The 26,564-nt window shown below is 36.8% G+C and overlaps 1 protein-coding gene across 1 annotated transcript in view; it reads left to right on the top strand.

Moving 5' to 3' along the window:
• The window catches only part of COL25A1 (collagen type XXV alpha 1 chain), a 459,511-nt gene that overhangs the window by 342,041 nt on the left and 90,906 nt on the right, over positions 1–26,564 (top strand). The window contains exons 11-12 of the mRNA XM_073892101.1: positions 13,462–13,488; positions 15,561–15,605. Of these exons, the coding sequence (XP_073748202.1) occupies positions 13,462–13,488; positions 15,561–15,605 (72 nt within the window). The remainder of the gene's footprint in view (positions 1–13,461; positions 13,489–15,560; positions 15,606–26,564) is intronic.

The raw sequence follows: 26,564 nt of genomic DNA, 5'->3' as shown, positions 1-26,564 counted from the left end.
TTTAATAGCCTTCACAGCTGCTTAAAAAAATTAGGAGGAAGAGCCTTACTTCCTTGACTAACCCGTTAAAACTACATCACTCAAATAGCAGTAAATGAATGAAGAGTCTGTCTGACCTTGGGCAAGTCACTTAACCTCTCAATTTCTCATCTATAAAGAAAGGATAATAATACCCTCTCTGCCTCACTTATAAGGTTGCCAAAGACAAATGCAATAAATTAGGGGAGAGCACTTTAAAATACATAACGAAGAACTATATGAGTGTGTTATTATTATTATCACTCAGTTGTTCCCCCTAGAGTAAATTACAGGTGAACACAGATTTATATAACAGATGTATTCCTGTAAAGTTCTATATGAATCAGATTTTCATAAATCAACATATCTTAAATGTTCTGGGGAATTTTGCTATTTAAAGCAATCCCATTCAGAGTCTTTTTGTAAAGCAATATAATCCTCTAATTCCTCTTCCCAGCAAACTGAATTTTTATATCTTATATTTGCTTAAAGTGAAATATTTCTATGGTTTAAAAAACTATCATTCTCAAAAAACCACTAGTTATATTTATTAATTCAAATAACACCTAAATATTTTAACCCATCTCAAAGAAAGAAGAGGATCCTGGAAAAATAATAGCAATTTTCATGGGAGAAAATTTTCATTGGAAATTTTTTTCTTTTAAATAGTGTGTGTGTGTGTGTGTGTGTGTGTGTGTGTGTGTGTGTGTGTGTTTGCATGCTAATTTTGACTCAAAGTCTGGTAGGGAGAAAAGTACATTGCATCAGTAGTTCTGACCTCAAAACTGCTTAGGAGTGTATGACTATAGTCTGTGATCTTTTTTACTGATCTATAACATATAAGCAGTAATTCCTAATTCATCTATCTCATTGGATTATGGTGTGAAGCAAATGAAATAGTAATAATATGAAAATGCTTTGTGAACTACAGAGAGTTCCATAAACCAGAATATTGCTCATAAGATGAATCCCTGCTGACATAACTTAGCATACAGAAAGAATGTAAGGGCTAAGAACAGTGTGATTATAGCTATCAGTTAAATTGCAGCGTATCAACTACTGTGATTGATAGTGCAACTTATTCCTTTGGTCGTATTTGCTGTTGTCTTTTTTTTTTTTTTTTTGGCCTTCTCCGATCATCTTACATTATCAGTTTTTCATAACAATTCTCTTCTCATCCACCAGTGAAAACAAGGAAAGATAATAAAAAGCATGGCTCTCATCTTTTCCACAGTATGCAAAACTCACTACATTTATTGCTTTGTATCGTGGAGGAGTGTTTGCTTATAAAAGGGTCTTGAGGGGCACTGGAGAACTTTTTAAAATGTAAATTGTTTCTGATGATGACATGAAAAAACCTGGGAACATTCTAAAATTAGCTCTTACAAAACTGTTTATGAGTGTGTCAGGTGGGGAATTAGTTTTCATAATCCAGGATATATATTTTATATTGCAAAAAAATCATCTGAAGATTAACAGCATCTCTGATAGAATTAAAAAGAAGGCCTGCAGCTCAAGCAGTTCCACATTTATTTAATCCTGCTGTGCATCTATTCTGTAAACATGACCTTTGGGTTTTTTGAGAAGTTCAGGATGAGATTTTAAAAGATGGAATCTTGAGCTAAAATAAATTGGACTCCATTTAAATAAGAAGAGAGTGGCTCTGAGTCATAAAACTAGACCCAAGAATCAAAGGAAGGACTGACCACCATTGAAGTGCTAAAGTTCTGAACCCTAGCGCAAGTGATCTTTATTTTTCAAGTTCTTCAGAGGTTTAAATAGTTGTTCAAATACCATTTTTGAAATTAGCTTTTCTTTTGATAGTCTTACTATTTCTTTCATTGGCAAATACAGGAGTTCTCAGAAACGTAAAGGATAGATGTTTTATAAATATCTTATTAATATGCCAATTCATCCCAATTTCCTGGAGATTATTCTGTGGCCCAAAGTGTCTACATCCAAGGCTTTATAGACCAAATCACTTTCTCTACTCTGAAACCCTATCTTCATCCCTCATTCTCCTCCCAAATATATGCAAACTCCATAGCATATCCATTCATCTCTTTCTGAATTATAAGAGTATTTCAAATGTCATTCATTGGGCTCTGGTGGTGTCAGAGTTTTTTTTCAAAACTCAGAAAAACTTTTGCTCTTATTGTTCCTTATGGTGAAATTTGGACTTGTGTCTGAACATGTTATAGATATTTTCAGTTTATTTTAATTTTGCCTGCAAACACATTTAATACATTAGGGTCAAGTGAATATAATGCATTTATGCTAGCTAATAACATAAGCATAAATAATTACTTCTGCTTTATTTAAAATAAAATTGAAATAACCAATATGTGAAGGTTCACTTTAAATATATTTAGTTATAATGTATTACTCTCCCACATCTAAAGGTCATTTTACTTAATTGTACTTTGCTCTGCCAACTATCTTGGTCAGCAGAATGGCAGACAAGGGAGACAACAGTAGGCTTCTCTGTGATTTTAATTTAGCGAAGAAAGCAACACCCCAAACCTTCAAATCACAAATAACAAAAATGACCAAAATCATCCTAGGATATTTAGCTATTAGACTAGATTTTAACAATGGAATCTTGTTGAGTAAAACTGTGTTTACTTCAGTTGTGCACATTGCCTGCTGAGATGCCTTAGCAACCGTTCTAATGCTTTATTATCCTCACCTAATCTGATTGTCCGTGAAGTACAAGTAAAGGCCACAAGAACAGAGTCCTTCCCATCTCCTTGGTGCTTTTGTCCAGAGCCTGTAATGTTTGGTTTTCCAAATGGACCGAGAGAGTAGACAAGTAATGCCTCCTTTTGGTGCAGTCCCACTGCCCTGTCCAGTTGCCCAACTCAGAGGAACTCACTTTGGATTCCTGTCTGCATGGACTTCTAGTGTTGAAAGGTCACCTTGGTGTGGTAGGAGAGCGTGACACTTGACTTTTCTTTAAAGCTGGTTCAGTGTCTTAGAAACAAAGAGTTGACTTTAAAGGGATCCTTTGCAGTAGTGGTTTAAGAGCACTGGGTGTTATTCGCAAACAATGAATCATGGAACACTACATCAAAAACTAATGATGTAATGATGGTGATTAACATAACATAAAAAGAGTACAATCAAGTAACAGAAGTATGAAAAGATAGTCTACAAGGCTGAATAGATTACTGTCTGTGTTCTTCTCTATCTCATTTTGTCTTTCATAACAACCTCTAGGATGTGCATCAGCTCTATTTTTAACTGTCTTACTCTGGCTCCAGTTAAAGGTCTAGAAAGCTATATCAGACAAATTTAATATTTAGGTTTTAGATTCTTCATCTATAAAAGTGGTGAAACTAAATGATATCTGAGTCCCCTTCCAGATCTAAAGTCCTTTCATTCTATTCTGTTTTCATTGTAAATGCACAGGCACACATTACATAGTCATTTATCCATGTTATATATGCACACCCACACATTCTGTAAATAATGAGGTACAATAAACAACAGTGAAAAAAAGCCTTAAAAAATGTCTCCTTCAAATGTATCATCAACCTCTCTAATTATCATTTCTTTTAACTGTAGGATCCAAAGTACTATAGAGCTATACTGAGGCAAAATAAATCACTCTTGTATGAGGATATCAATGACATTGAAATCTCTTTACCAAATTCTCATATCTCATTATTAGATTAAGAAGAAGCTTCTCAAAATAAAGTTGTGTCCATATAAGTCCTGTGCCTTACATCTGCAGATTAAGGGCAGACGTGCACATTTTACGGCAAGAATATAAATGGATGCCCTCATACAATGTGTTGAAATATTTAAAAGGTATTAACCAAACTAATAAAGTGACAAGTAAAATATGTTCTGTCCTATGACTTTCACAGGTAGGTTCTCATAGTGACTTGGAAAGTTCAAATGCAAAATTGTTACACTCCTTGTAGATCCAAGCCAGAGTGTGGTGGCATGCAGAGAGCTATAACCCAGTCCCAGCCTCTGGCCCTGGCCTGTTCCCTTTCTTTCCCACACCTACCTCATCCCTCAACTTTATGAGACTGGAGCTGTCACCTGTAGACATTCTGGAATGTTCAAAGATCAAACTATGTCCACACGCCTCAAAATACCCACCTCTTGGCCTCCTCTACCAGTTCATTGTTGTGCACACCAGTGGCATGGTTCACTTTTGGAAAAACAGAGCTGAGGTAGAGGCAACTCAGAGTCATTGAAATGAGCTCCAGTCATTGGGGCAGAGAGTTCCAGGGTCCCTATTGCCCAAAGCAGAGTCTAAGGTCAGGGGGTGGGCTACCCATGAGGAGTACATGGGTTTAGAACATAGGCCCAAAAGCAAGAGCCCTCTGGCCCACGGCTAAGGGCAGAACAGAGTCCACGTGTCTGAGTGGATTCTTTAAAGATTAGACTTCTGCTTTCTTCACGTTCTTTGAGAAAACTTTATGCACACTCACATATTCACGCCCCTTCACATTCATGCGCACTCACATATTCACATCCCTTCACACTAAGCTAAGTTAGAAGCTGTCTTCCCTCCTCCACAACATTTATCATGTCATACAATAATTGTGCTTGGTACTTATTATGCAACTAAATGAATTACATAAATTATATAGATTTATAAATTATATAAATCAATGAACCAATAAATCAGGTACTAATACAAAGGAATCAGCTTTATATTTTTCTCCCAACAGGTGTCATTGCACACCAGGAGTGGTAGTAGGCAGGATAAATCCAACAGGATTACTATAAAACTGCTTTTTCTCCTGCATCTTCTTAAATTCATTTGTGTATTATAGATTATTTGGAGTATATGTGTGTTCATGAATATGTGTGGTGTAACTAAAAAAAATAATTTTCATGAGGATAGTTGAAAAGTAACTGTATCAATTTCTAGTCACACTACGTGGCTATTTTTAAAGCAGAGTGTAAAAGATTTAGAAGAATTTTTTTAAAAAGATTTTATTTATTTATGTGACACACAGAGAGAGCACAAGCAGGGGAAGCAGCAGGCAGAGGGAGAAGCAGGGTCCTGGTTGAGCAGGGAGCCTGATGCGGGACTCGATCCCAGGACCCTGGGATCATGACCTGAGCCGAATGCAGACACTTAGCCAACTGAGCCACCCAAGTGCCCCGATTTAAAGGAAATTTTAGGAATCATCTAGTTTATCACTTCACAGATAAAGAAACAGCATCAGAGTGGTTAAATGACTTGACCAAGGTCACAAAGCAGTCAGCGGCAGAACTAGGCTGGAATTCAGTTCACCTGATTGAGGTTTTATGTGTTTTACAAAGTCTAGATTTGCACTTTGTAATACAGTAGCCCCTAGCCACATGTAGCTATTTAAATGTAAATTAATTAAAATTAAATAAAATTTTAAATCCAGTTTCTAACAGTTGCTCTAGCCACACTTCCAGTGTTCCATAGCCACTTGTGGTTAGTGGTTACCATACTGGATCGAGCAAAATAGACCACTTCCATCATTCCAGAATGTTCTGATGGACAGTTGTGGTCTAGGCGGAAAATAGACCTGAAGAGTAGATGACTATATATTATAGTCCTAAATTTATGTCCTCCTTCTGCTGATCATGGGATATTTAAATTTTAGCAGCTAGTGTTTCTCAACATTGTTGATTTAAAATAGGAAAAGCACTTACACTTTACTCGATAGAAATATTTTTTACTGAGTGTAGTGGTACAGTGATAGGCCTTCGTGAACCATAAATTTGTTTCCTTTATGGTACGCTAGGGAAGTGTGCTTAATCACAGAGGGCAGAGGAAGCCTGTTAATTTTTCTTTCTTTCTGGGTCATTTCCATTTTGAGTTCAGCAACAAGAAACAATTTATTAAATATTTAGAAGGAATAGAATGAGCTAATTTCAGCTCTGGATATCTGGTGAGAGGTGATAAAGTCTCTGTTTTGGGACCTACTCAGAACATAGATTCTCAAATACCTAGATTTGTCTTTAATCTGAGGTGGTAGTTTATACTCAATATTTAGTCTTGGGTCCTGGTTTTTTTAAGTGGTGAAAAAAACGGATTACTTCTTTTATTTCCTGAGCTTTAAGAGACCTTCCTTACAGAGGTCACAGCTTCATAATCTTGAGAAACACCAATGGATGACTCATCCTTTTTTCCCCCAGAAACTCAGCACTTGAGATAGAGAAGTCAGAAATAATTTATTCCTTTTAAAAAATAATTACTCCATTTAAAACTTTTTTTTGGTCAAATATTCATGAATTAATAGAATTACATGCCATCTTACTGATAGTCTCTAAAGTAGACCTGTTTTAGAAGAACTATTTGAGGGGTGCCTGGGTGGCTCAGTTGTTGAGCATCTGACTCTTGGTTCCCACTCAGGTCAGGATCTCAGGGTGGATGGAGCCCCAGGTCTGGCTCTGTGCTCAGGACGGAGTCTTCTTGTCCCTCTCCCAACCCCTCTGCCCCATACCCCGCGTGTTTTCTTTGTGTGTGTGTGTCTCAAATAAATACATACATACATACATAAAATCTTTTTTTAAAAAAGAACTACTTCAAATTATAGAAATTAGGAAGTTATATTATTGACACAAAACTCCCAGATACTTATAGAGGAACAACTCCTTCAAAACTGGGAACTCTTTCCCATGATAGAGGAATAATGGTTTGAGTGGTAAAATTATGGAGGAAATCCTGTAAGTGGAATTTAATAATTTTTATGTTCATTAATTCATTGTTTCAATTTAGTCAATATTTATTTGCTAGGCACTAACTAGGTACTGAGGATTTAAAATATATGACCTGAAGAACTTGCTGCCTAGTCAAGTAGATTTTATAAATATGTGAATATATTAAAATATAGCTGGTTAAAATGTGCTAGAGAAACACAGAGGATAAAAACCAGCTCTGTCTGGGTGCAGTGGAGAAGGCTCACAAAGGAAGTGAGTTATGACTGCTGAGCCCCGAAGAATTATTAAGAACTTCACGTGAAGACTAATAGGAGACTGCTTGGGAAAATATAAATGATTAAGTGTGACGGAAGACAGAGTCCATGAAAGACTCAAAACAAGATATGAGGCTCTCCCATCTCAGCACTATCCTGCTCTTTCTTGTTTATGCTGTATTCCTTCATACCCAGTTCAACTAAATCATCGGCTTTTACACTGAAAACATTTCAGCACACTCTCTTATATTCTAAACATTTCCCAGTAGTTCCTAGTTGGGCATTTCCACACACTTAAGCTATGAAATCTGAATCTTGTAAAACATTACTTGAAGTATACTCCAGGCATACATATAATAGTGGCTAGAGTTTATGTTTCTTGACCTTCCCTCATCAGACATCCAAATAGAATATGGAATTTTATATAGGTACATCTTAAATGAATTCTTCTTAAGTAAGACCAGTTTTCATTATTTATTTCAAATTTCCTCTTACTCTTTAATAACCAAGTTAATGCATTTTCTGATCTTGCAATGCGTTTGACCAGGTTAATATCTTTGAAAAAGTTACAATTAAAGTCTGTTACACCGCGTCCCTGAGAAATTCTGGTACTAACATTTTATGACTCCAAAAGTTAGACTATATGTGTTATCATTCTTCCCTACAGAACCTGACTTTAACGTATTTTCTTCGTTTTGCCTAACTCTTATTAAATCATGGAAAAATTCTTAACTAAAAAAGGAAATAATTTTAAATGTCTTAATTGTTTGGGGCTTTTATCCTCCTCTTTACAGATGGACCACCTCTTTTTTGTTCCCTGTGTTTTTTATTACAGAAGCTGGTTGTATATTCTTGTATCCAAAAATGACCAGCAGCTTTCAGAGCTTCAAATTTTACTGTTAGCCATCAGGGACAGAACAGGAACTGTGTCCACCCCCTGCTCACACAAAACATCATTTCCTAATAGCAGGCAACCAGAACTTGCCTTAAAACACCTCCCAAGAGGCAACCTAAAGCACATCATTTAGAAACTCTGCATCCTGTTTAAGTAATTAATACCTCAATCAAATTTGGACTAACATCGGTGGTGTCAGAAGAATTCATTAATTTTTTTCCATTCCATGATCTATCAGCCTTTTTAAATTAAAAAGACTTTTTTTAATTAAAAAATGCTTTTTAAAATTTTTACAAGCTGGAAAGTGCAGCCAATGCATAATGGTTATAGAAACATCCATTTCTTAACTGTGTGTTTGAAGATTAATTGGGGTTGATAATTCTAGATATGGTTTACATAATGGCTTTCTGAAGTGCATTAGAGACCTTGGACCTACATCCACATCCACAACACTTTCCATATTAATGAGACTATATAACTAAGATGATTTTTGCTTGGCTGTTTTAAAATAGAAGGCATGAACTGAATTCCTTCTCTCATTTTTGCACTTAGGGGTAATCTAGAGGCTGTTAGAATATTCCAGTAGTGTTGGAATGACTTGGGTAAATGCAAGGGTGAAAAATCTCATTCCCATCTTGAGACACTGTTGTCTACGGTACAAGAACTTGATTTATTTATATGTATTCCTATAATTTTTATTATCCTCAAAGTAAGCACTATTGTGCTTACAAAAATCTATAAGTCCATACAAATACAGTCACCCTTCCTGGTCCATATCCCCACCTTCAACTTCCTACCTATAGCCTCTTTGGTGTTCCTTAAACACAATTAGCATGTGCCCACCTCTTGACCTTTGTACTTGCTGTTCCCTTGCCTGGAACATTCTTCTTCCTTTTATATGCATGCCTCTGCCTGATCTCTTTCGGGCTCTGTCCAAGAGTCACTTTATCACTGAGGCCTTCACTGACCTCCCCACCACCCCCACTTTAAAATACTACCACATCTACTTCTCCCAATCCTTATTCCCGTTTGCTTCAGCACTTACCACCTGACACACTTTGATGCTACTCATTTATTTGCTTACTGTCTTTCTCCATTTGTTAGAATGTGAAGTCTAGGAGGGCATGCATTTTTGCTTATTTTGTTCACTGCTGTTTCCTCAGCACCAAGAACATTGCCTGACACTCAGTGGGTACTAGAAAACTACTAAGTGGATGAGTTAATGAATGCATGCAAAAGGAGTCACTGGACAATTACCATATGCCAGCTATTGTGCATGACAAAAGACATTTGGTGTGAAGAAAGAAGTAACCAGACTATTACAGTACTGTTGGTAAATTTTATGAAAGAAGTGCTGTCATAGGGGCGCTTTGAAGAACAAAAGAAGGGGACCAGGCCCACAGGTGGGGGCACTGAGCTCTAAGTGATGGAATGGGTAGAGGAGAGAGGACCAAAGAGAAGTTGCAGGAATAGCCAGCCAGAGGTACAGTGGTGCAGAGACGCAAAAGCACGCCTCCTGTGATGAACTACAAATCTTACAAAAGTTCCTGCTTTTCTCAAAAGCTATGGAAAGCCATTGAATTTTTCAGTAGAAGAAAGATATGAACCCATTAGCCTTCTAGAAAGCTGACTCAGGCAGCACTGTGTAGAGGGATGGAAGGAGACTAAAGGTAGAACGGCCCTCAGGTGGATGCCCATCAGCTAGCTGGGAGAGAAGAGGGTTTGAACAAGGGCATAGTGATGCAGGTGATGAAGAGGGCAGGCTGGAGAGATTCTTGAGTAATAATCTGATAGACTTGAGCAGGAAGGGGTAAAGGATCACTCCCAAGCCATGAGTCACGCACTTTTTGGTGAAGGGAATCACCAAGTAGGACATTCATATTTCTCTGACTTACTTGCTCACCATAGTCCACATATTTTACAGTTTTTAAAAATGGAATCTAGCAGGGGTGAAGGTAAACAGGAAAGAAAATCAAGGGCGCTGTGTAATATCTTTCTTGTTTATAAGTTTTAACATTGCATAGCCCTCCATGGCCTCTTCCAAAAAGATCACAAAAACTTTGGTTTTAAAATTTGTCTGCAGACGAGTGATGTTATTACTCTGCACTTGGAATTTTTCAATGGCTCATTTGGTTTTTATCTTTTGAATACATCACCTAGAACCTGTACCAAAATAAGTATATTTTAAGGTTTAAATTATAGTTTACATTTCTGGAGGTAAACTTAAAGAAATACAGTTTAATATGATGAGATTATATATGGTGCACAGTTTTTAATCTTGAGACATATACACAGAAATTATTTTGAAAAATGAAGAGACCAGATTGTTCCCATTTAAATTGAGCCTCTATAAAGTATATGCAAACATAACGGTGCTCACCAAGAAAATATCTAAAAAGGAATAATTTATTGATTAATAAAAATGGAATGAAAAATTGACTCTCTAGTCTGGAAAAATATTTGATCCAAACTTAACTCACGGAGACAATAATAATGGAATTATTTTAGAAATCTTAAAACACTAGAACAATTGGCTTTAATTTTAGGAATAATAAAAGGAATAATTTGACTAGTGAGTAATGAACTTATGACATTGTTCATCTGAGTCATTATTCGTAATGACTTTTGAGCAGGCTGAAAATATAAATAAATTTAAGAGGATTAGATAGGTTAGTGAATGGTTGTGTGGCATTTGCCCGTTACTTTATTAATTTATATTTGTTCTAGAAGCCACAAAACTAGTCAAATGTAAACATCTTAACCAACTAGTAGCAACATACTTTAACTTCAAAATCAATTTTTTTTAAAGGTTTTATTTATATATTTGCTAGAGAGAAAGAGAGAGAACACAAGCAGGGGGAGTTGCAGAGGGAGAACTAGGCTCCCCGCTGAGCAGGAAGCCCAACGCAGGGCTGGATCCCAGGACCCTGGGGTCATGACCTGAGCTGAAGGTGGATGCTTAACCGACTGAGCCACCCAGGAGACCGTAAAATAAATTTTTGAGCAGTGAAGCTTTTATTTGTAAACTTAAATTTAATGACCACAGTGTCATAGGTATATAATGGTTTTATTAATCTAAGGACACGCAAAACACATATAAGCAAAATTTTGATCAGCAAAATAACTATTTGGGTTGTGTGTGTGCGTGTGTGTGTGTGTGTGCGCGTGTGTCTATATTTACTCGAATGTATGTCTGTGCCTTATATCCAACTTCGGTCTTTTCCCACTCCCCTGCTAGTAACAGATGACACTATCCTTGGCTTGCTACCATTTTTCCCGCCAGTGAGATCAAAGGACTTATATGCACATTTTTGGTAGTTGAGACTATATCCTTGGCAACTTAGTTATGAATAATCCACAAGACATGTATTCACAATTCAAAGTTAATATTACATCTTTAAAACTGCTTTTATTTTTAGAGTTTAGCAAAAATAGAAGTAGTTTCTTAACCGTGAAGAAAAATTTTGTATTTATTTTCTCTATAGCTATCTTTTGATTTTCATGAAATATTGTGTTAAAATAGACAATATAATTTTGTAGATTTCACAGTTCTGGGTAGTCTTTCTAAATCTTTAATGTGGTCATGCAACAGAGACCAAATTAGAAAATACAGAAAAATCAGTCTCTAGTTAAAACACTTGATTTCGAATTTGCTCTGATTTTTCTATGAAATATTCCCTTCCTGGGTTATCCATCAATGTAGTGAAAAACTCAACTGTACTGCACAATCTTTTTTCAAGTGGCAAAGTTAGGTTTAAATGGAAACAAACCTTTTTGAATTGAACATATCCATTCTCAGTCTAAACATTGAATTAATGTGCTTTTTGTTATATGATTTCCTTTCTAACATCAACATTTTAAAAAGTGAAATGCCCTGGAGACGCTGGGACAAATGGAATCATAGACCATGATAAAACCCAAGTCTTCTTCGACTCTCAGCTCCCCATCGCTACAACTTCCAAATTCTGCCTTTACTTAACATTAGCATTCACTTCCCAAACAATTTACCCAAGTGAGAGATGATTAAACCTGTTTATGTGCTAAGGGGAAGGAACTAGTGGAAAGCAGGAGGCTCTGATACAGATGCAGGGATAATTGATGGAGAAAGATCCCCGAGGACAGACACAAGGATGGATTCCAGAGTCTACTGGATGCATCTGCCTGCAGAGGTGGGGTGCCTCTTCTCCCTCTGACATAGGAAGGAGGTCCCTGTGGGTTTGGATTGATGAGAGACATAATGTTGAGGGAATTTACACCTGATGTCCTCTATTTTCTCTGCAAAATCTAAAACGGAGAATTTTAAATAGAAGGGGTGAAATGGGGAGGGAGGCTGTCTGACTGCACAGATATACCAGATAACCAGCACATTAAGAAGTTAGTTGGTTGAGTAAATAAACAAGGAATATAGAAAGGTGATATTGCACAGTGCGCTTTCAATAACCTAAAGCTGATTTTATGAGGAAATTCTTAGTCTTCCTGTGAGGATTACAAAATAATTTATGAGGAACAGATTCTCTGAATGTTCCTAAACATGGTGTAGTTTTAATAAAAGAATTATGCATGACTAATTCTCCCTCTAATGTGCACTCTAGTGCTTTCTTTAATGGTACAGAGTATGAATTAAGATGCTGATTAACTGAAATGTCACACATTAAAAATAGGCTAGCCGTTCATTAGGTGTAATGGAATACAGAGGTAGTTAACATGAAGTGATAGAGTAAACTATCATTTACTATCATTTATAAAGTATAACTTTGTTAAAATATACTAAAATTAAAAGTATTTGTAAAAGAATTAGAAGAAAAATGCTCAATATTTTATGTAAAAATAGACATAAATAGTCAGAATTATAATTGGATGTCTTCGTGCTCTTTTCCACCATCCCAAAGCTTCGCCTAATTATACATAAAGCCAACAGAATCCCAATGCTGACTTTATGGTTGAAAAACAGCTAAATCTCAGAACTACCGTATTTCCATTTTATATGTAAATATTCCCATCCATCTTCCTAAATATTCTGTTCCCCCACGCGCCCAGTATCATAGGTTATCGACAGCTGACAGCATCTTTTGTTTCCTTTTCTGGTACACCCTAGGTGCCACAGTTGACCTTGGCATCCCCTAGTTTGTAAACAAGTTTTTGTGCCACATTTCTTAAGAGGAAGAATAGGACAAAACATGTTTCTTTGTAATGCTATTCAATGATTCCCTTTGCAAATCTGCTTCCTGAAGTTTTGCAGATGCAGAAGTCACATAATGTGCACTTGCTGAGGAACTGCCCTGCATTTTCACTGCTTCTAGCAGTAACATCTCCAGCCTTCTAAATGAGATTGAGGTGATAGATGTACAGGTATTTGAAGAAACAGATGCACTGGAACAGCAAAGATTCTTTTTTTAAAGGAAAAATCAGAATCTTACTGCATATGCTTAATGTTCTTCAAAAGAAAACGAGAGAAGAAAAGACCTATTGTGTACTTCCAACCAGTAATTTCCGTTTTCCTTGACGTACAAAACATCAGCATATTTCTGCACAGCATAGAGAACCTTGCAGACTAGGACAGTTTTAATTGGCCGTTTAAGTTTAAATGGTTACATTATTATGTTAATTGAATAATTTTTCTATTTTTAGGGTCCTCTGGGGCCTCCAGGACAAAAGGTAGAGTATAAACGGTACTGGGGAAGTAATTATACTTGCATTGCCTAATGGCTAGCATGAGAGGTGAATAGAATTAGCTACTGTAAGCCATACTGAAGCATCTGGATTGTGCATTCTCCTTTCTAAAAATACAGTCATTTAATGTGAGCCATTAGATTTCTAATCAACTCCATTATAGAAAATCCAATAAATCCAGAGTAAACTCTTTTTAAGCTGTCTGTCGAACTTTAGGTTATTGAATTTTTAATTAAAATACTGGCAAAAAAAAATACTGGCAAAACATTGTGACAAAACTTAGAATTTGAAAGGTCATATGACATTGCAGACTGAGTGCATGGTCCTGCTCAAGTATTATGACCAAATGATCGTAGAACGGACCAGAACAAAAGATGTACTTGTTGTTTGGTGACTATTCCATTGGTCCATTAGTGTTTTCCTTTGCTGAGGTAATCTAGAAAGTGACTTCCTGATTGTCATTTCTCAGTCATCAGAATTCACCATTACATTCTGATGGAGAGGGTCTAGCGCTTCTAAAATTACATCAATAACAGTAGTAAATATATCAATAGTAGGTAGGTGGCCCTTTGCCAACAAAATATTGCTAAGACCCCATTCCCTGTTACAATTCCCACCGCACAATGGGGAAAAAGCAATATTTAACCTGCAGAAAACTAAAGAAAACAATTGTATTACAACAGGTGGAAAAGTGATTATTCTTTATCTTTGGAATCCATCAAAGATAGAGACTTTTTATCCCCCAAGCACTGGGCATGTGGCATCTGTTGAAACATAATCCTACAAACCAAGTCCAAAGCCAATGAGTTGTGAGACAACTTGTGTATAAGAACACTTTGTCCTTAGCAATAATGTCTCTATTAAGCATGGTGTGAAATTGTAAAGCTACCCTAATCCACATGCAACCAGGCTCAAATTACTGCCTGAGGCTTCAGGAAGTCTTTTAATGACCCACTCAATATAATTACCAAAAGCACTAAGGAACTTGCCATCTCAATTTGTTTTGCATATAATGACTATAGATTTTTTAGTGACTATATTTTTAATAAACTTTCTCTTTTAGAGCAGTTTTAGGTTTATATTTACTCTTTAAAAAAAACTTTTTCCCATTATTATTAAAGAAACTTAATATCATACATCAACTTAGAAAAATCTATTTTCTAGGGCTAGACAAAGAATAAACACATTTTATTTAAAAATGGTTTCTCCAGAGCCTGAAAGGGGAAGTGACATCACGATCCGAAAACATTTGTTAATGTTCTATATCCAGGTAAATGTCATAGATTTTCTCAGGTGATAATTAGCTTTCTTATTCTCAGTTCACCCCACCTACGTCCAAACGTTCGTAATCACCCCAGTGCAGATATGCACACATGTCTACACACACACACACACACACACACACACACACACACTCTCTCTCTCTCTCTCTCTCTCTCTCTCTCTCTTAACTTAATATTTGAGGTGCTGTTGTGTTATTCCTAGTCAGTGTTTGACATTTGTAACACCTTTTCTAGTCTAGGAAGACATATTCATATTCATTTGGCTTAAATGTATTCCTTGAAAGTCCAGAGGAAAATGCTTCAAACACAACAAATTTGAGTGCCTTATTTGACTAATTGTGGAACAAGTGGTTGTTATTTTAATTACCTTTTGTTTTATGGTATTTAAACTCCTGAAATGCAAGAGTTACTGCTACTGCTAGGCTTTTCCAGATGGAACTAAGCCTGTTTATTTCTTAAAAGCACCAAAATTTAGAGCCATGTGGCCTTCTGATAGCTGTGGATCCCAATTTATGATGTGAATTTCTTTAAAATCATATTAGGGATAAGTGGATATTTAGAAACATGGTTAAATTTAACTCCGTAGTTTCTGAGAATGCTTGATGAATCTGCTTACATTATTATATATCTGAATACCATGGATAAGATCTGAAAAGCTTAGCCCTTCACACATGTTTTAGCAAGGTAAGGTTATGGCTGACATAATTAATACAATACAAACAGAATTGAAATATTTTGTGATTCTATGCTTAAATTAATCATGTGTCTTCTTAGGGTTCTGTTGGAGTACCTGGAATTCCAGGGGTGAATGGTCAAAAGGTAAGTTCTATAGAATAGTTTTGATCATTTAAAGGGATTAAAATCACAAAATTATTCTAGTCAGTAATGTTAATAAAAAGCTTATATACTTATAAAAGCACTACATATACTTTTGAAATGCAGGGAAATTATGGTGCAAAAGATCAAACTAATTTAATTTTTAATGATGTATTAAATAGAAACTCTTAGAAAATTTTCCATTCTATTTTGATAAGTTTTGTAGGAGATACAACTATATCTTTCTTATAAATATATACATATAAAATAAATATACATAGAATAGGAAAAATTTTGTGTTTAACATTAATTGTGATAAACAAAATATACTCCAGTTTATTCTTGTCATGGCAAAAATAACATGTGTTATTTCTTTCATTAACAAAAATTCTTACAGAGGGAACCTATTGGAATATTCTGAATTTAGGAGCAAGCTCTTTTTACTGTTAAGAAAAATTAGGGTTTAAATAGACTCGCCAAGCTCTGGTAGTACACTTTTACTGTACTGTTAATAATGAGGGGTGAAATAACATAAGAAAACCCCACAACCAGACATATCTATATGTGTGGTTACATCTATTCTTGCAACATACTTACTGGCTGGGCAAAGCATCTAGCATCATCCCACAAGTGGGTCTGCTTTTCTGTGCTCCCCAACAGTGCTGACTGGCTTTTCAATCTGGAACCTCTACAGAGACCAGGAAAACCATAGGGGCAGCCAACAAAGCCAGTCTACCAGGAGCCAGGAAGCTGAGCTAGGGACTTTCTTGTCTCCCTTAGAGTATTTGGACTAGCCCTATAAAATCTTGTGACCCATCAGCTTGTGTTCAACAGAAAATTTTTTAAATCTGTGCACTCTGGATTAAATTTTGAAATCATAAGGAGCCTAATATTTACAGACAGAAGAGACCTCCTATTGACCTTTCCCATCTTGTCCATCTTTTCTTCTTCAATAAGATACTAACAATCACTATTTAAAAGCTACAGTGGCTAGCAAAAAGCATGAGTCTGCCACTTATAGGCCACATGAATTTTGGCAAAGTCCTTGAATTCTCTGGCCTCAGTCTCTTCATATGTAAAAGGAAGACAAAAACAGTTTCTACCTACTAGCGTCAATGTGAGGATTAAATGGTAAGTAGACATAAAGCCTTTATGACAGTGGTGTTACAATGAAACATTTCCTTCATTGATCTGTATCTTAAACAAGGCCCTCTGCTTCCACGATTACTCAATTCCCAGTGAAATTGATGTCCTCAACTAAGGCTTATGGTATCCGCTAATCCACAAACCAACCACTGCGCACTCCATCGGAATGAACTGCCCAGCTCACTGCTTTATTTGCCACTTAATAAAATACATATCTGTTTGCTTCACAAATCCTGGTAAAGAGCAAAGATTAACTTTCTATTTAGAATATTTCAGATCATGGAGGGATACATAAAAATTTGGAAGTATATTCATTCTAAGATGGTTTTAAAGTTATGTAAGTCAAGATAATATTTGGAGAAGACAGATACTGATATAAGAGAAATGTTTTTAACATTGGTGAAGAACAAAGCTTATACCCTTAAGGTTAATGTTTTGCTCTGTCTTCTTTGCTTCTTTTCTTTTTTCAACTTTGGGACAATCATGAAAATTTATAGAAACCTTTAACCTGAAACAAAACAACTTTAAAACTGTCACATACATGTTTATGAAAACTGCATATTCTTTATTTTTGCAAAGGAAATATGCAATTTCCTTAGCAAGAGAAAGGAATGTGACATTTTCTTGTCCTAGTCACCAAGTTTAAATTATATTTCAAGAAAATAGTTCATATTTGTGGTTTTATGTCTTGTTATACATCTTTGTGGCATTTTAAAGGGTTTTCTATAGGACCTAGGGAAGGTAAATAATTTCACACTTTTATGAAAGTATTAGCAAAATATAGTTTACAATTGTTTTTCCTACTCCATAGAATTTAACCTAAAACTTTGTGGATGAAATTTCTGTTAACACTAGTGATTATCTAACTTTTGTAATATTTGCTATATCATCTTTAGGAAAATAAAGTGCAAAACCATGAGTCCTTCACCAAAACAGCAGGTCATTTAGACAGTAAAAACAAAGCTGGAAATGGAGTAATAATTCTGTACTTAAGCATATGAAATATGTTTTGGATCTCTACAATTTGTTTTTCTAAGAAAAGAGCTTACAATGACATAATTTTTTAAAGCACCTAAATGTCCTCAAGCTGTCTTAAGAAAACATTTTTTCTACATTACAATTTCACTTTTCCAGAGAAGTACTTTTGTGGTTTAGAAAATATTTTTCAAATAATGGTTAAGGAAGAATATGATTTCTAAGCCGTCAGAAATACAACAAATAACAACTAGAAAATACAAAGATTTTTCTCTTACAAAAAAGGAAGAAAAATATTTTTAAAAAGTATTTTGTTTTCCATCCATTCAGATTGACAAAATTGGTGATTGGCTTTGACCAATAAACTTGGTAGTGACATTTTTTTTTACACTATTTTCCTTCAAATACGGATCACCTTGACTGCTAATCTGAATATTTCTTATTTTGTAATGGTCTTTCAGTGATTCAGATTGTATTAGGAGAAAGGACTTACATAAGCAGTAACATGGCATTAAACCCCAATCTAGCTTTTTCTGGCATCACAATCTACAAAGGGCTCCTGAGCATTTTCTGTGAAATGTGGAAGGCAGTGTATACCGGTATGGAGGAAAAAGTGTGGACTCTGTAGTCAGAATGAATGGGTCAGATCCTAGTTCTCATTTGGGCAAGTTATATAATGTTTCTAAAGCTTAGGTGCAAAATACAAATACAGACCTTGCAGTATTAACTAGACGATGTCTCTAAAGTGAAGATAATACTACAGATGCTCAATACATGTTATCACATACCTGTAGAAATAGTATCACACTGTAGGAGTTTCAGCAAATGAGCCCTAGGTTTACCCTCAAGCAGGGATGAGAAGCCAGCTGAATCATGATAGGAAGAATATGCATATGCAAAATTACACAGGAAGGTAAAATGTTTCTCTGTGCTCTGGCTTTTTCCCTACTCACACGCCCAGGAGTGCTGTCCTGGAGTCAGGATGCTCTGTTTTCTTCCACCTCATGTGCAGCCTTTGAAAGACCCTTTTCCTGTCTGGGCTCAAGGCAGTTTCATTTGTGAAATGAGACCAAGGGCTGTACTAATTTATTTCTAAGTCTCCAAGAGATAAAGTCACCTGTGTCTCATTTTTGATTCAACCAGCTTCTAGCATTCTCTGTTCCCAATTCTGAAAGCTGTTGTTTCCATAATTTAGATTTGTTGCCAGCAGCCAAAGCAGTTAGGGTAGATTTAATACTACGTCTTACCTAAAAATATGAAATGTTGTCCTCTTCTTCCCTAGCTAATTTTATTGGACACAAAATTTTGTAATTCTCAAGAATAGATCCTGTCAGTCTAGGGCGCCTGGGTGGCTCAGTTGGTTAAGCGACTGCCTTCGGCTCAGGTCATGATCCCAGAGTCCTGGGATCGAGTCCCAACTTGGGCTCCCGGCTCAGCGGGGAGCCTGCTTCTCCCTCTGACCCTCTCCCCTCTCGTGCTGTTTCTCTCTCTCTCTAATAAATAAATAAATAAAAATCTAAAAAAAAAAGAATAGATGTAATTATACCTTTAGACTGATCTAAAGGTATAATTACCATTTTGTTTGTGCTCCATTATTCATTTTCCCTCTCTGTCTGTCTGTCTGTCTCTTTCTCACACACACACACATGCATACATGAAGCGATGTATATCTGAATATTTGACAATTAAACCCTACTCCTCAGATATACTGGAGAAGTGGGAGCTTTTAAAAATAATTTTGTGGTAGAACCATCTTTTAAACTATCTTTTTAACTTTTGTCCTTTTGACAAAATTAATTGCTGTCTATAGTTTTTGGTAACCGGGGTTAATGGGTATTAAGGAGGGTATGTGATGTGATGAGCACTGGGTATTATACACAACTAATGAATCATTGAACACTACATCAGAAACTAATGATGTACTATATGCTGGCTAGCTGAACATAATCGATTTTTGTATATATATGTGTATCAGAACTTTTAAAAATCTCAACTTTTATTAGGTGGTATTAGAACCCTATATTTTTCTATTCTTTCCACATTTTCACATTAATTGGCACCCATAAAAACAAATCATCATAATGACAATTTACTTGAATAGCAATCAATGACCAGCACTGGGCAAATACAACTGAAGAGGAGATCTGGGGACAGAGACAGGGTGCATTAAAAGTCTAATTGGTGCAGTTAACACCCTTGTCTGTTTGTTACTATGAAAATAATAATAAAGATTTTTAGGATTAAAAACCAATTATTTTGTCTAAGCAAGCTAGAATATTTTTGAGACCCCAGAGTCATAGGGATTGTTTCCAAAGCAAAAGACAAATATCAGAAGATCTTCTTCATGGATTTTTCAAGTATTTTCTAGAATTTATTATTTTTAAAACTTCAAAACATAAAATAAATAAAAAATGATGTTAGCATATCATCTATGAATCTATCCCAGATAGCTATGTAATTTTTAAGGAACATTAAATTTTAATTAATTTGTAGTTATGGTATTTAGAGTTCCTTTTCATCTCTTATCCATGGATCTCACAGTCTTCACTGACATTAATCCTCACAGCATACTTCTAATGGCATTTTTATTGTAAGTGTATTTAGAGAGCAGATAAATTGAAGCTCTCAGACTTCCAAAGGTCAAGCTGTTTATTCAAGTCTATTCAGTGGGCTGTTCAATGAACTCAATATTTTTTATTCTTGATTCACTTACTGTAACAACTAAATACACTCTTTTCTTTGGCTTCCTTGGCTCTATCATTAAGCAGTCTGAATTAAATTCCTGAAGGATTTGAATATAGTTGTTTGTTTTCTGGTTGGTTAGATGAAAATTTTCCTATAGGAGAATTTATTCAGTGGTCCCATTCCCCAATGTAGTTGTGACTTTCTGATTTTAGACTTTAAGAAAAGATACTCAGAGTAAATGAAGTGATTGATTTCTGATTCCAGATTAACGAATAGTTCAGGGAAAGTATCTTACAGCAATTCAATCATTTTACAGGTTAAAGTTGAGACAAATTATTTTTATTAGTTTTTCTATCTTCTAAAGTTAGCAATTATGTGCATTAGAATTCTCAGAATACATGACTTTTTTTCTCTAGTAACTATAATAATAGGATGCGTTCTTTCTTCTAAAAGAAACATCATCATTTTCCTATTACAGAACATTTCATGTAGTTAAATCACTTTATCCCTAAGTGTGATTCATGTATTCTCAGGCATTTTTATATACATGCTTCCTTTTAAAGAGACTTTTCACTCAATTTTACTTGTTAAGTGAGACAAACAACATTTCTGTTCTTTATGTAATGAATTTTAAGTTCCTTTAGAGAGGAATGAAAAGTTAGTTACAAAAGGTAGTTTAATGTTGGCTTGAAATAAATCAAGTACAGTAAAGATTTTTTTAAACCACTTTCCCCCTGACTCCATTAAAGGCATGTTACTATAGAATTTGATAATAATTATCATTCTACTAAATTCTGTCTTTCTACTAAAATATTGGGAGAGGGAAGAATAAAAAGTTGAGGGAAAGGGATTTCTGGGGAAAGGGGTGTGAGAGAAGGCAAGCTGCTTACAGGCCGTCCCAAAACAAACAACAAAGCAAATGTGTTTGAATTATGATATCATCAGGTCCACTTATTTTCCATTTTAATTGAAAAAACCACTATATTTTATAGAAGGGATCACAAAAATACTGATTTACTACATCTGATTCAATTGTATACATAATCTGGGAAAGCTTTTTAAAGAAACTTCCCATGAATGCATCCACTGATTCACTTGTTGATTTTTTTCAGTCATCCATACAGCCCTTACTACTTAGTGCCAGGCAGCATCTCTCTTGGTCCTCATGGAATTTCCAGCCTCATTGGGGATGGAGACATTAAACGAACAGTTATACTAGAAGCCTGTTAACATTACAGTTCTGTTAAGGACTGTGGCCGAGAAGTGTAGGGCAGCCTGGCCTGGTGCACAGAGCCAAGTAAGGCCAAGTAATGCTTCTCCAAATGGATAGGTGACTTTGGGTGAGACCTAACAGGTGGGCAGCATTTGGCAAGGGAAGAGAAACTACCCCTATGGTGCAGTACTTACAAATTAAATTATAGACAGCCTTGGCTTTAGAATTTGGTTTCTAAAACACCATATTATCAATCACAATGGGGCTTTTGTATTCATCATGGTCTACCTTTTCTCCAAGCTTATGACCCTCTCTCTCTCTCCCCCTCCCACTCATGCTGTCTCTCTTTCTCTTTCTAAAATAAATAAATAAAATAAAGCCTGCAATGAAATAACTTACTGTGACAATCCTAACAGGTTAGCATCTACCCAATTGCATCCATTTGATAGGAGGCCACATTGCCAAGCAGATAGTAACCATTTTCCAACTGCGAAATGGCACCAGTGGGGTTAATTTATGAGAAATTGAATTTCTTTCAGGATTCTCTTCTCTGTCTTCTCTTCCCAATACAGAGAACAGAAGAGCGCAATATGTAATAATTCCTAACATGTAGTCAGCATTTACTATCAGGTACTGTCCTTGGTGTTGTGTGCCTTTTAGCTCACTTATTCCTCGCAGCAATCCTATGAAGTAGCAACTAGCATCTCCACTTCATTAAGGAGCAAGTGGGAGTACAGAAAGGATAAATATTTTGCCCAGTGTTTACCGAGGTGTCTGTGGCGTTCAGCTTCAAAGCCAGGCAGTCTTTTCTCACTGCACATGACTCTGCTTCCACCGTTAAGAATGAGGATCTTAAATTCAGAATATCCCAGCTTTGCTTTTCAGTATTTGCATGACCTTGGGCAAGTTACTTACCGTCTCTAAGCCTTAGTGTCTTCGTTCACCAAATGAAGATTAAAATATTTACCTCAAAGTTTAATCAGAAAAAATAAAGTAATAAATGTAACTTTATTAAAATATGTTAAATATTCTTAAAATATTGAATAAGAACAGACTATGTTTCTCTCTGTACCAGGGGCATTAATAACTCCATGACTCAGAAGCCTCCTGGGTGTAGAAGCAAATGCTAGTAAGAACTATTCTTTCTTTCTACTACTCTTCACTGATCTTTAGAGTTTTTCCAGCTGGACCTAACCACTTAACATTTCTATTAATAATTGGGCACATTCCCTTCCCAAGAGAAAAAAATAATTTATCATTCAAACTATACATAGATTTATCATTAAGGACTGTGCTTTAGGAAAGAAGAAATTAGCTGGGTTTTTAAAACTTAAAAACATCGGTATATTATCAAGGGCGCATTATGTTGCAAGTCCCGGAATACTTAACAGAATTACTTTCTAGAATAAAGGTATTTGTTGGTCATAGAACTTGAAAGCTAAGGCAGGCTTCAGCTTTGCTTTGCTCTGCAACTAAACCCCATCACTAAGAATCCAGGTTCTTTTATCCGTTCACCCTTTCCTCCTTGCTGCCTTCATTCTGGTTCCTGCTCTCCCCTTGGTTGTCAGGCGGCTGCCAGTCACGCCTGGGGCTTCCTGCTTTCGAATCAACATGCAGAGACCGAATAGAGTGTTTTCCCCCAAACATCTCACAGAACGTTGGAGCTCCTTTGTAAATGGGGACACAGAGGTCTTGGCCTCCCCCTTCTTCCCTGGCTTGGAAAATGTCGGAGGCTGATTAGCCACTGCCGCCACAATTTCTTTTCTAGAAGCCCCAGTCACATGGAAAGTTGCAAGAATCACTAATTGTGTAATTTAGAAGAGATTCGGGTAACACGAGGGAGCTGGACAACTGTCTTATTTCTGACTTATCCCAGTCCTAAGAAGAAACTCTTCCACTTCACATAACCCACTTTATCCATTTTGATTATTTCTTCCTAAAACATACATCTTTGTTCTTACTCTTTTTTCACCCATAAGCATGCACATAGTGAACAGTTTTTTATATATATACACAGAAAAGGCAATCCTCTGTGGCATCATGCTCTCTGGTTGGTTTTTGCTCATTTTGGTACCTTTCATAAGTTATTTACAAAGGAAATACTGGATAGTGTTTCTCTTAGACCCAGGCAAGCAGTGCTTCTCATTAGGCCTCCTCTGTCCCTCCTGTGGTACGACCCTCCATACAGAGTAAGGAGTCCACAGGGCCAAAGAGGAACGCCTACTCAAAGTCCTACTCAAAGATCACTTCTTGATCACATCCTAGGTACCCACAACCCAGGAATTCCTGCCTCAACTGTCCTGATTCTGCTTCTAGTGCTCGTATTGGCCTCTTCTTTGGGTCCAGAGTCCCACGAGCGACCACACAGCTGGTGTGTGCGCCCCTAAACCTGTGGGTGGCCTTGAAGCCACTGTGGGTGGCTGCAAAGTTTGCAGGCTGTGATGTTCACATACAACCTCCAGGGCCCTTCTTGGTGAAGAAGAGGACTGGGGTTGGGAAGAGACGGGAAGATATTAGCACTGTGGGGTGGAATGTGGGGTCATCCATGTGTACTTCTACCCAGACCTTCAAAGCTTAGGGATGTGTTCAAGGCACATAATTTTCATTAATGTAAATTTTACCCAAATTAATGCAACTTAGCTATTTTCTGTGATCACTAAATTCTTAGCTATCTAAGGATTTGAATTTCTTTGTTCAAATTATATTTTGTACATTTCTTAGCAGAACAAAAACTGAAATAGTCGTAAGTAGCAGACTTATTTCTGAAATAGTCCATGCCATAATATTATTGTTATAACTGCTATGTTTACTTATTTTGCATTTTAGACATTTGTACTTTTTTTAAAAAGCGTAATGAAGGTTTGGTTACTAGGTTCAGTTTAGTTATTACTTTAATCAGTTTAAGGCCCGTTTCAGTAAATTATATTAAATAAAATGTTTTTATTAGGCTCCTGGCTGATAGACCCGTCGACTTTCTACTCATTAGTATTCGTATTACCAATGTGGACAGAGAGATTCTAATTTTAGGGAGGGATTTTGCTGATTAGATAAACAAGACAGAGCCCTCTACAGGATGCCAGATTCACTGTCATATAACCAAACCCAAATGCCCAGGTTTACTGGGTTTTCGTTTGCCAAGTTACAAAGCCTCCTCTGCCTGTAGGCAAGGAGGAGGAAAAGAATTGGAGACTGGGCATGCAAGCAGAAGCCTTTTAGAAACTACTAAATCTCTTTAGGTAAGAGAGAGTAAAGCTGAATGACCAGGGTGGTAGAGGAGAGAGAGGGGAGGAGGGGGAAAGGCGAGATGGAAGCCAGCAAGATGCGCTCTGATGTGACACCTTCCCAGGAACACCAGATATTCAATCCTAAACTTACAAAAGGCCTGGGGAGAGTGGGGTTCTGGAGGCAACTGGTGAAGGGAATTGACTGACCCATTTGAAATGGTCTGGGGCAAAACTGCGATGAACCCCAGCAGAGGGGCCCAGGGGAGCCCTGGATTCTAGACTTCCTTCACCTGTGAAATTGGGCCCTGACCTGAGTTTAATCAGGTGTCTGAGGAATAAGGAATTACCAGGTGACATCTTGAGTCCAGCAACAGCAACAAATAGTAATAATAATATTATGTAGGTATCATGGGTTCAATAAAATTTTCTAATTCCTATTTAAAGCAATAATAAAATCAAATCTTAGTCCTTAAGAGCATAGAGAAAGCAAGCATTTAATCTACTCCCACACACTTCAGAGAAGGAAAGCTGAGCCCCACAGAAGCTTAAGCAATTTGCTCTGTGTCACAAGACCAGAGGTAGAAAACCTGAGATTAGACTGGAGGATTCCTGAAGCCACTTTCCTCTTTCATGCTCAAATTAAACAGAAAAGAAACATAATAAAAATGTATGAGGTTTCTTTAGACACAAGTTGCTCAAATGGAACACAAGATGGGGAGTCCGAAGACCTGGGCTCTGATCTTACATCTGCTCTTTGCAGGTATTTGCCTCTGGAAAATTTACTCCCTGAATGTGCTTCTTTATCTGTTAAGAATGACTGGCTTGGTTTCTTTCAACTAAAAGATTTCACTGTTTTGTGAGTGCTTCTGCTTAGGGAAGAGCAGATATTAGTCAGGGTGAGTTCATGAGGTAAATAATGGCATGTGTAAGCTCTGAAAGGGTCTTATGGGAACTTTAGACAACATGATAATTCATATAACCAGCACTGCCCCAGCTCCTGCTCACCCTTCCCCTTAGGCACATGGGGTGCAGGAAGGAGCAGATGGAAGAATATATGGAAATATGTAGAAGGATCCAGTCTCTGTACCCACAGGCAGAACTGTGCAGCCTTCAGTGCTCTCTGCAACCACCCTTCCCCGATAGAGTCCTGGGGGCGCTCAGGGGCATGAGCCTCTTGGAAGCCATGAAAGTTCTGCTCATTCAAGGCATCCTGCCCCTCGCGGGACTCCTCCCCTCAGTGCACCCTGCCCTTCACTTACCTGGAGCTGTTCCTCCCTTCCTCAGCCCGAATGTTTCACATTGACCAACTTGACTTGTAGGTATCACTGCTGGGTTAACATCTCTCCCATCTTTGTCCTGGGTCCCCTTCCCCTTTCCCACCAATGGCTGCCATGCTATAGCTGAGACAAGTCATCTCTTGCCACCATGCTTATATGTTTTTCAGTTTCCCAGAAGAGAAGTCTTGCTGTCTGTGTCCCTCACCAGGCCTATAAGGGCTTTACATCTTCATGTGTGCTTAATGTGTATGCATATCCTATATTCATTCATTTCTCCGACATATATGTAACTAAGCAATTACTATGTGTAAGGTACAGTTCCCAGGCAGTGTGGAATGAGGAGTGAACAAAATAGACAAAGTTCATATTCTAGTGTGGTAAGAGGGTGGAGGTGGGAAATTAGGGTCACGAAATAATATACAGGATGCCCAATTAAGCTTGA

Source organism: Callorhinus ursinus, unplaced genomic scaffold (genome assembly GCF_003265705.2).
Source record: "Callorhinus ursinus isolate GAN/ISIS: 27379988/994484 unplaced genomic scaffold, GSC_fseal_2.0 scaffold4, whole genome shotgun sequence".
NCBI classification, from domain to species: Eukaryota; Metazoa; Chordata; class Mammalia; order Carnivora; family Otariidae; genus Callorhinus; species Callorhinus ursinus.
The sequence above is the reverse complement of the archived record's forward strand: the minus strand, read 5'-3'. Positions and strand labels throughout refer to the sequence as shown.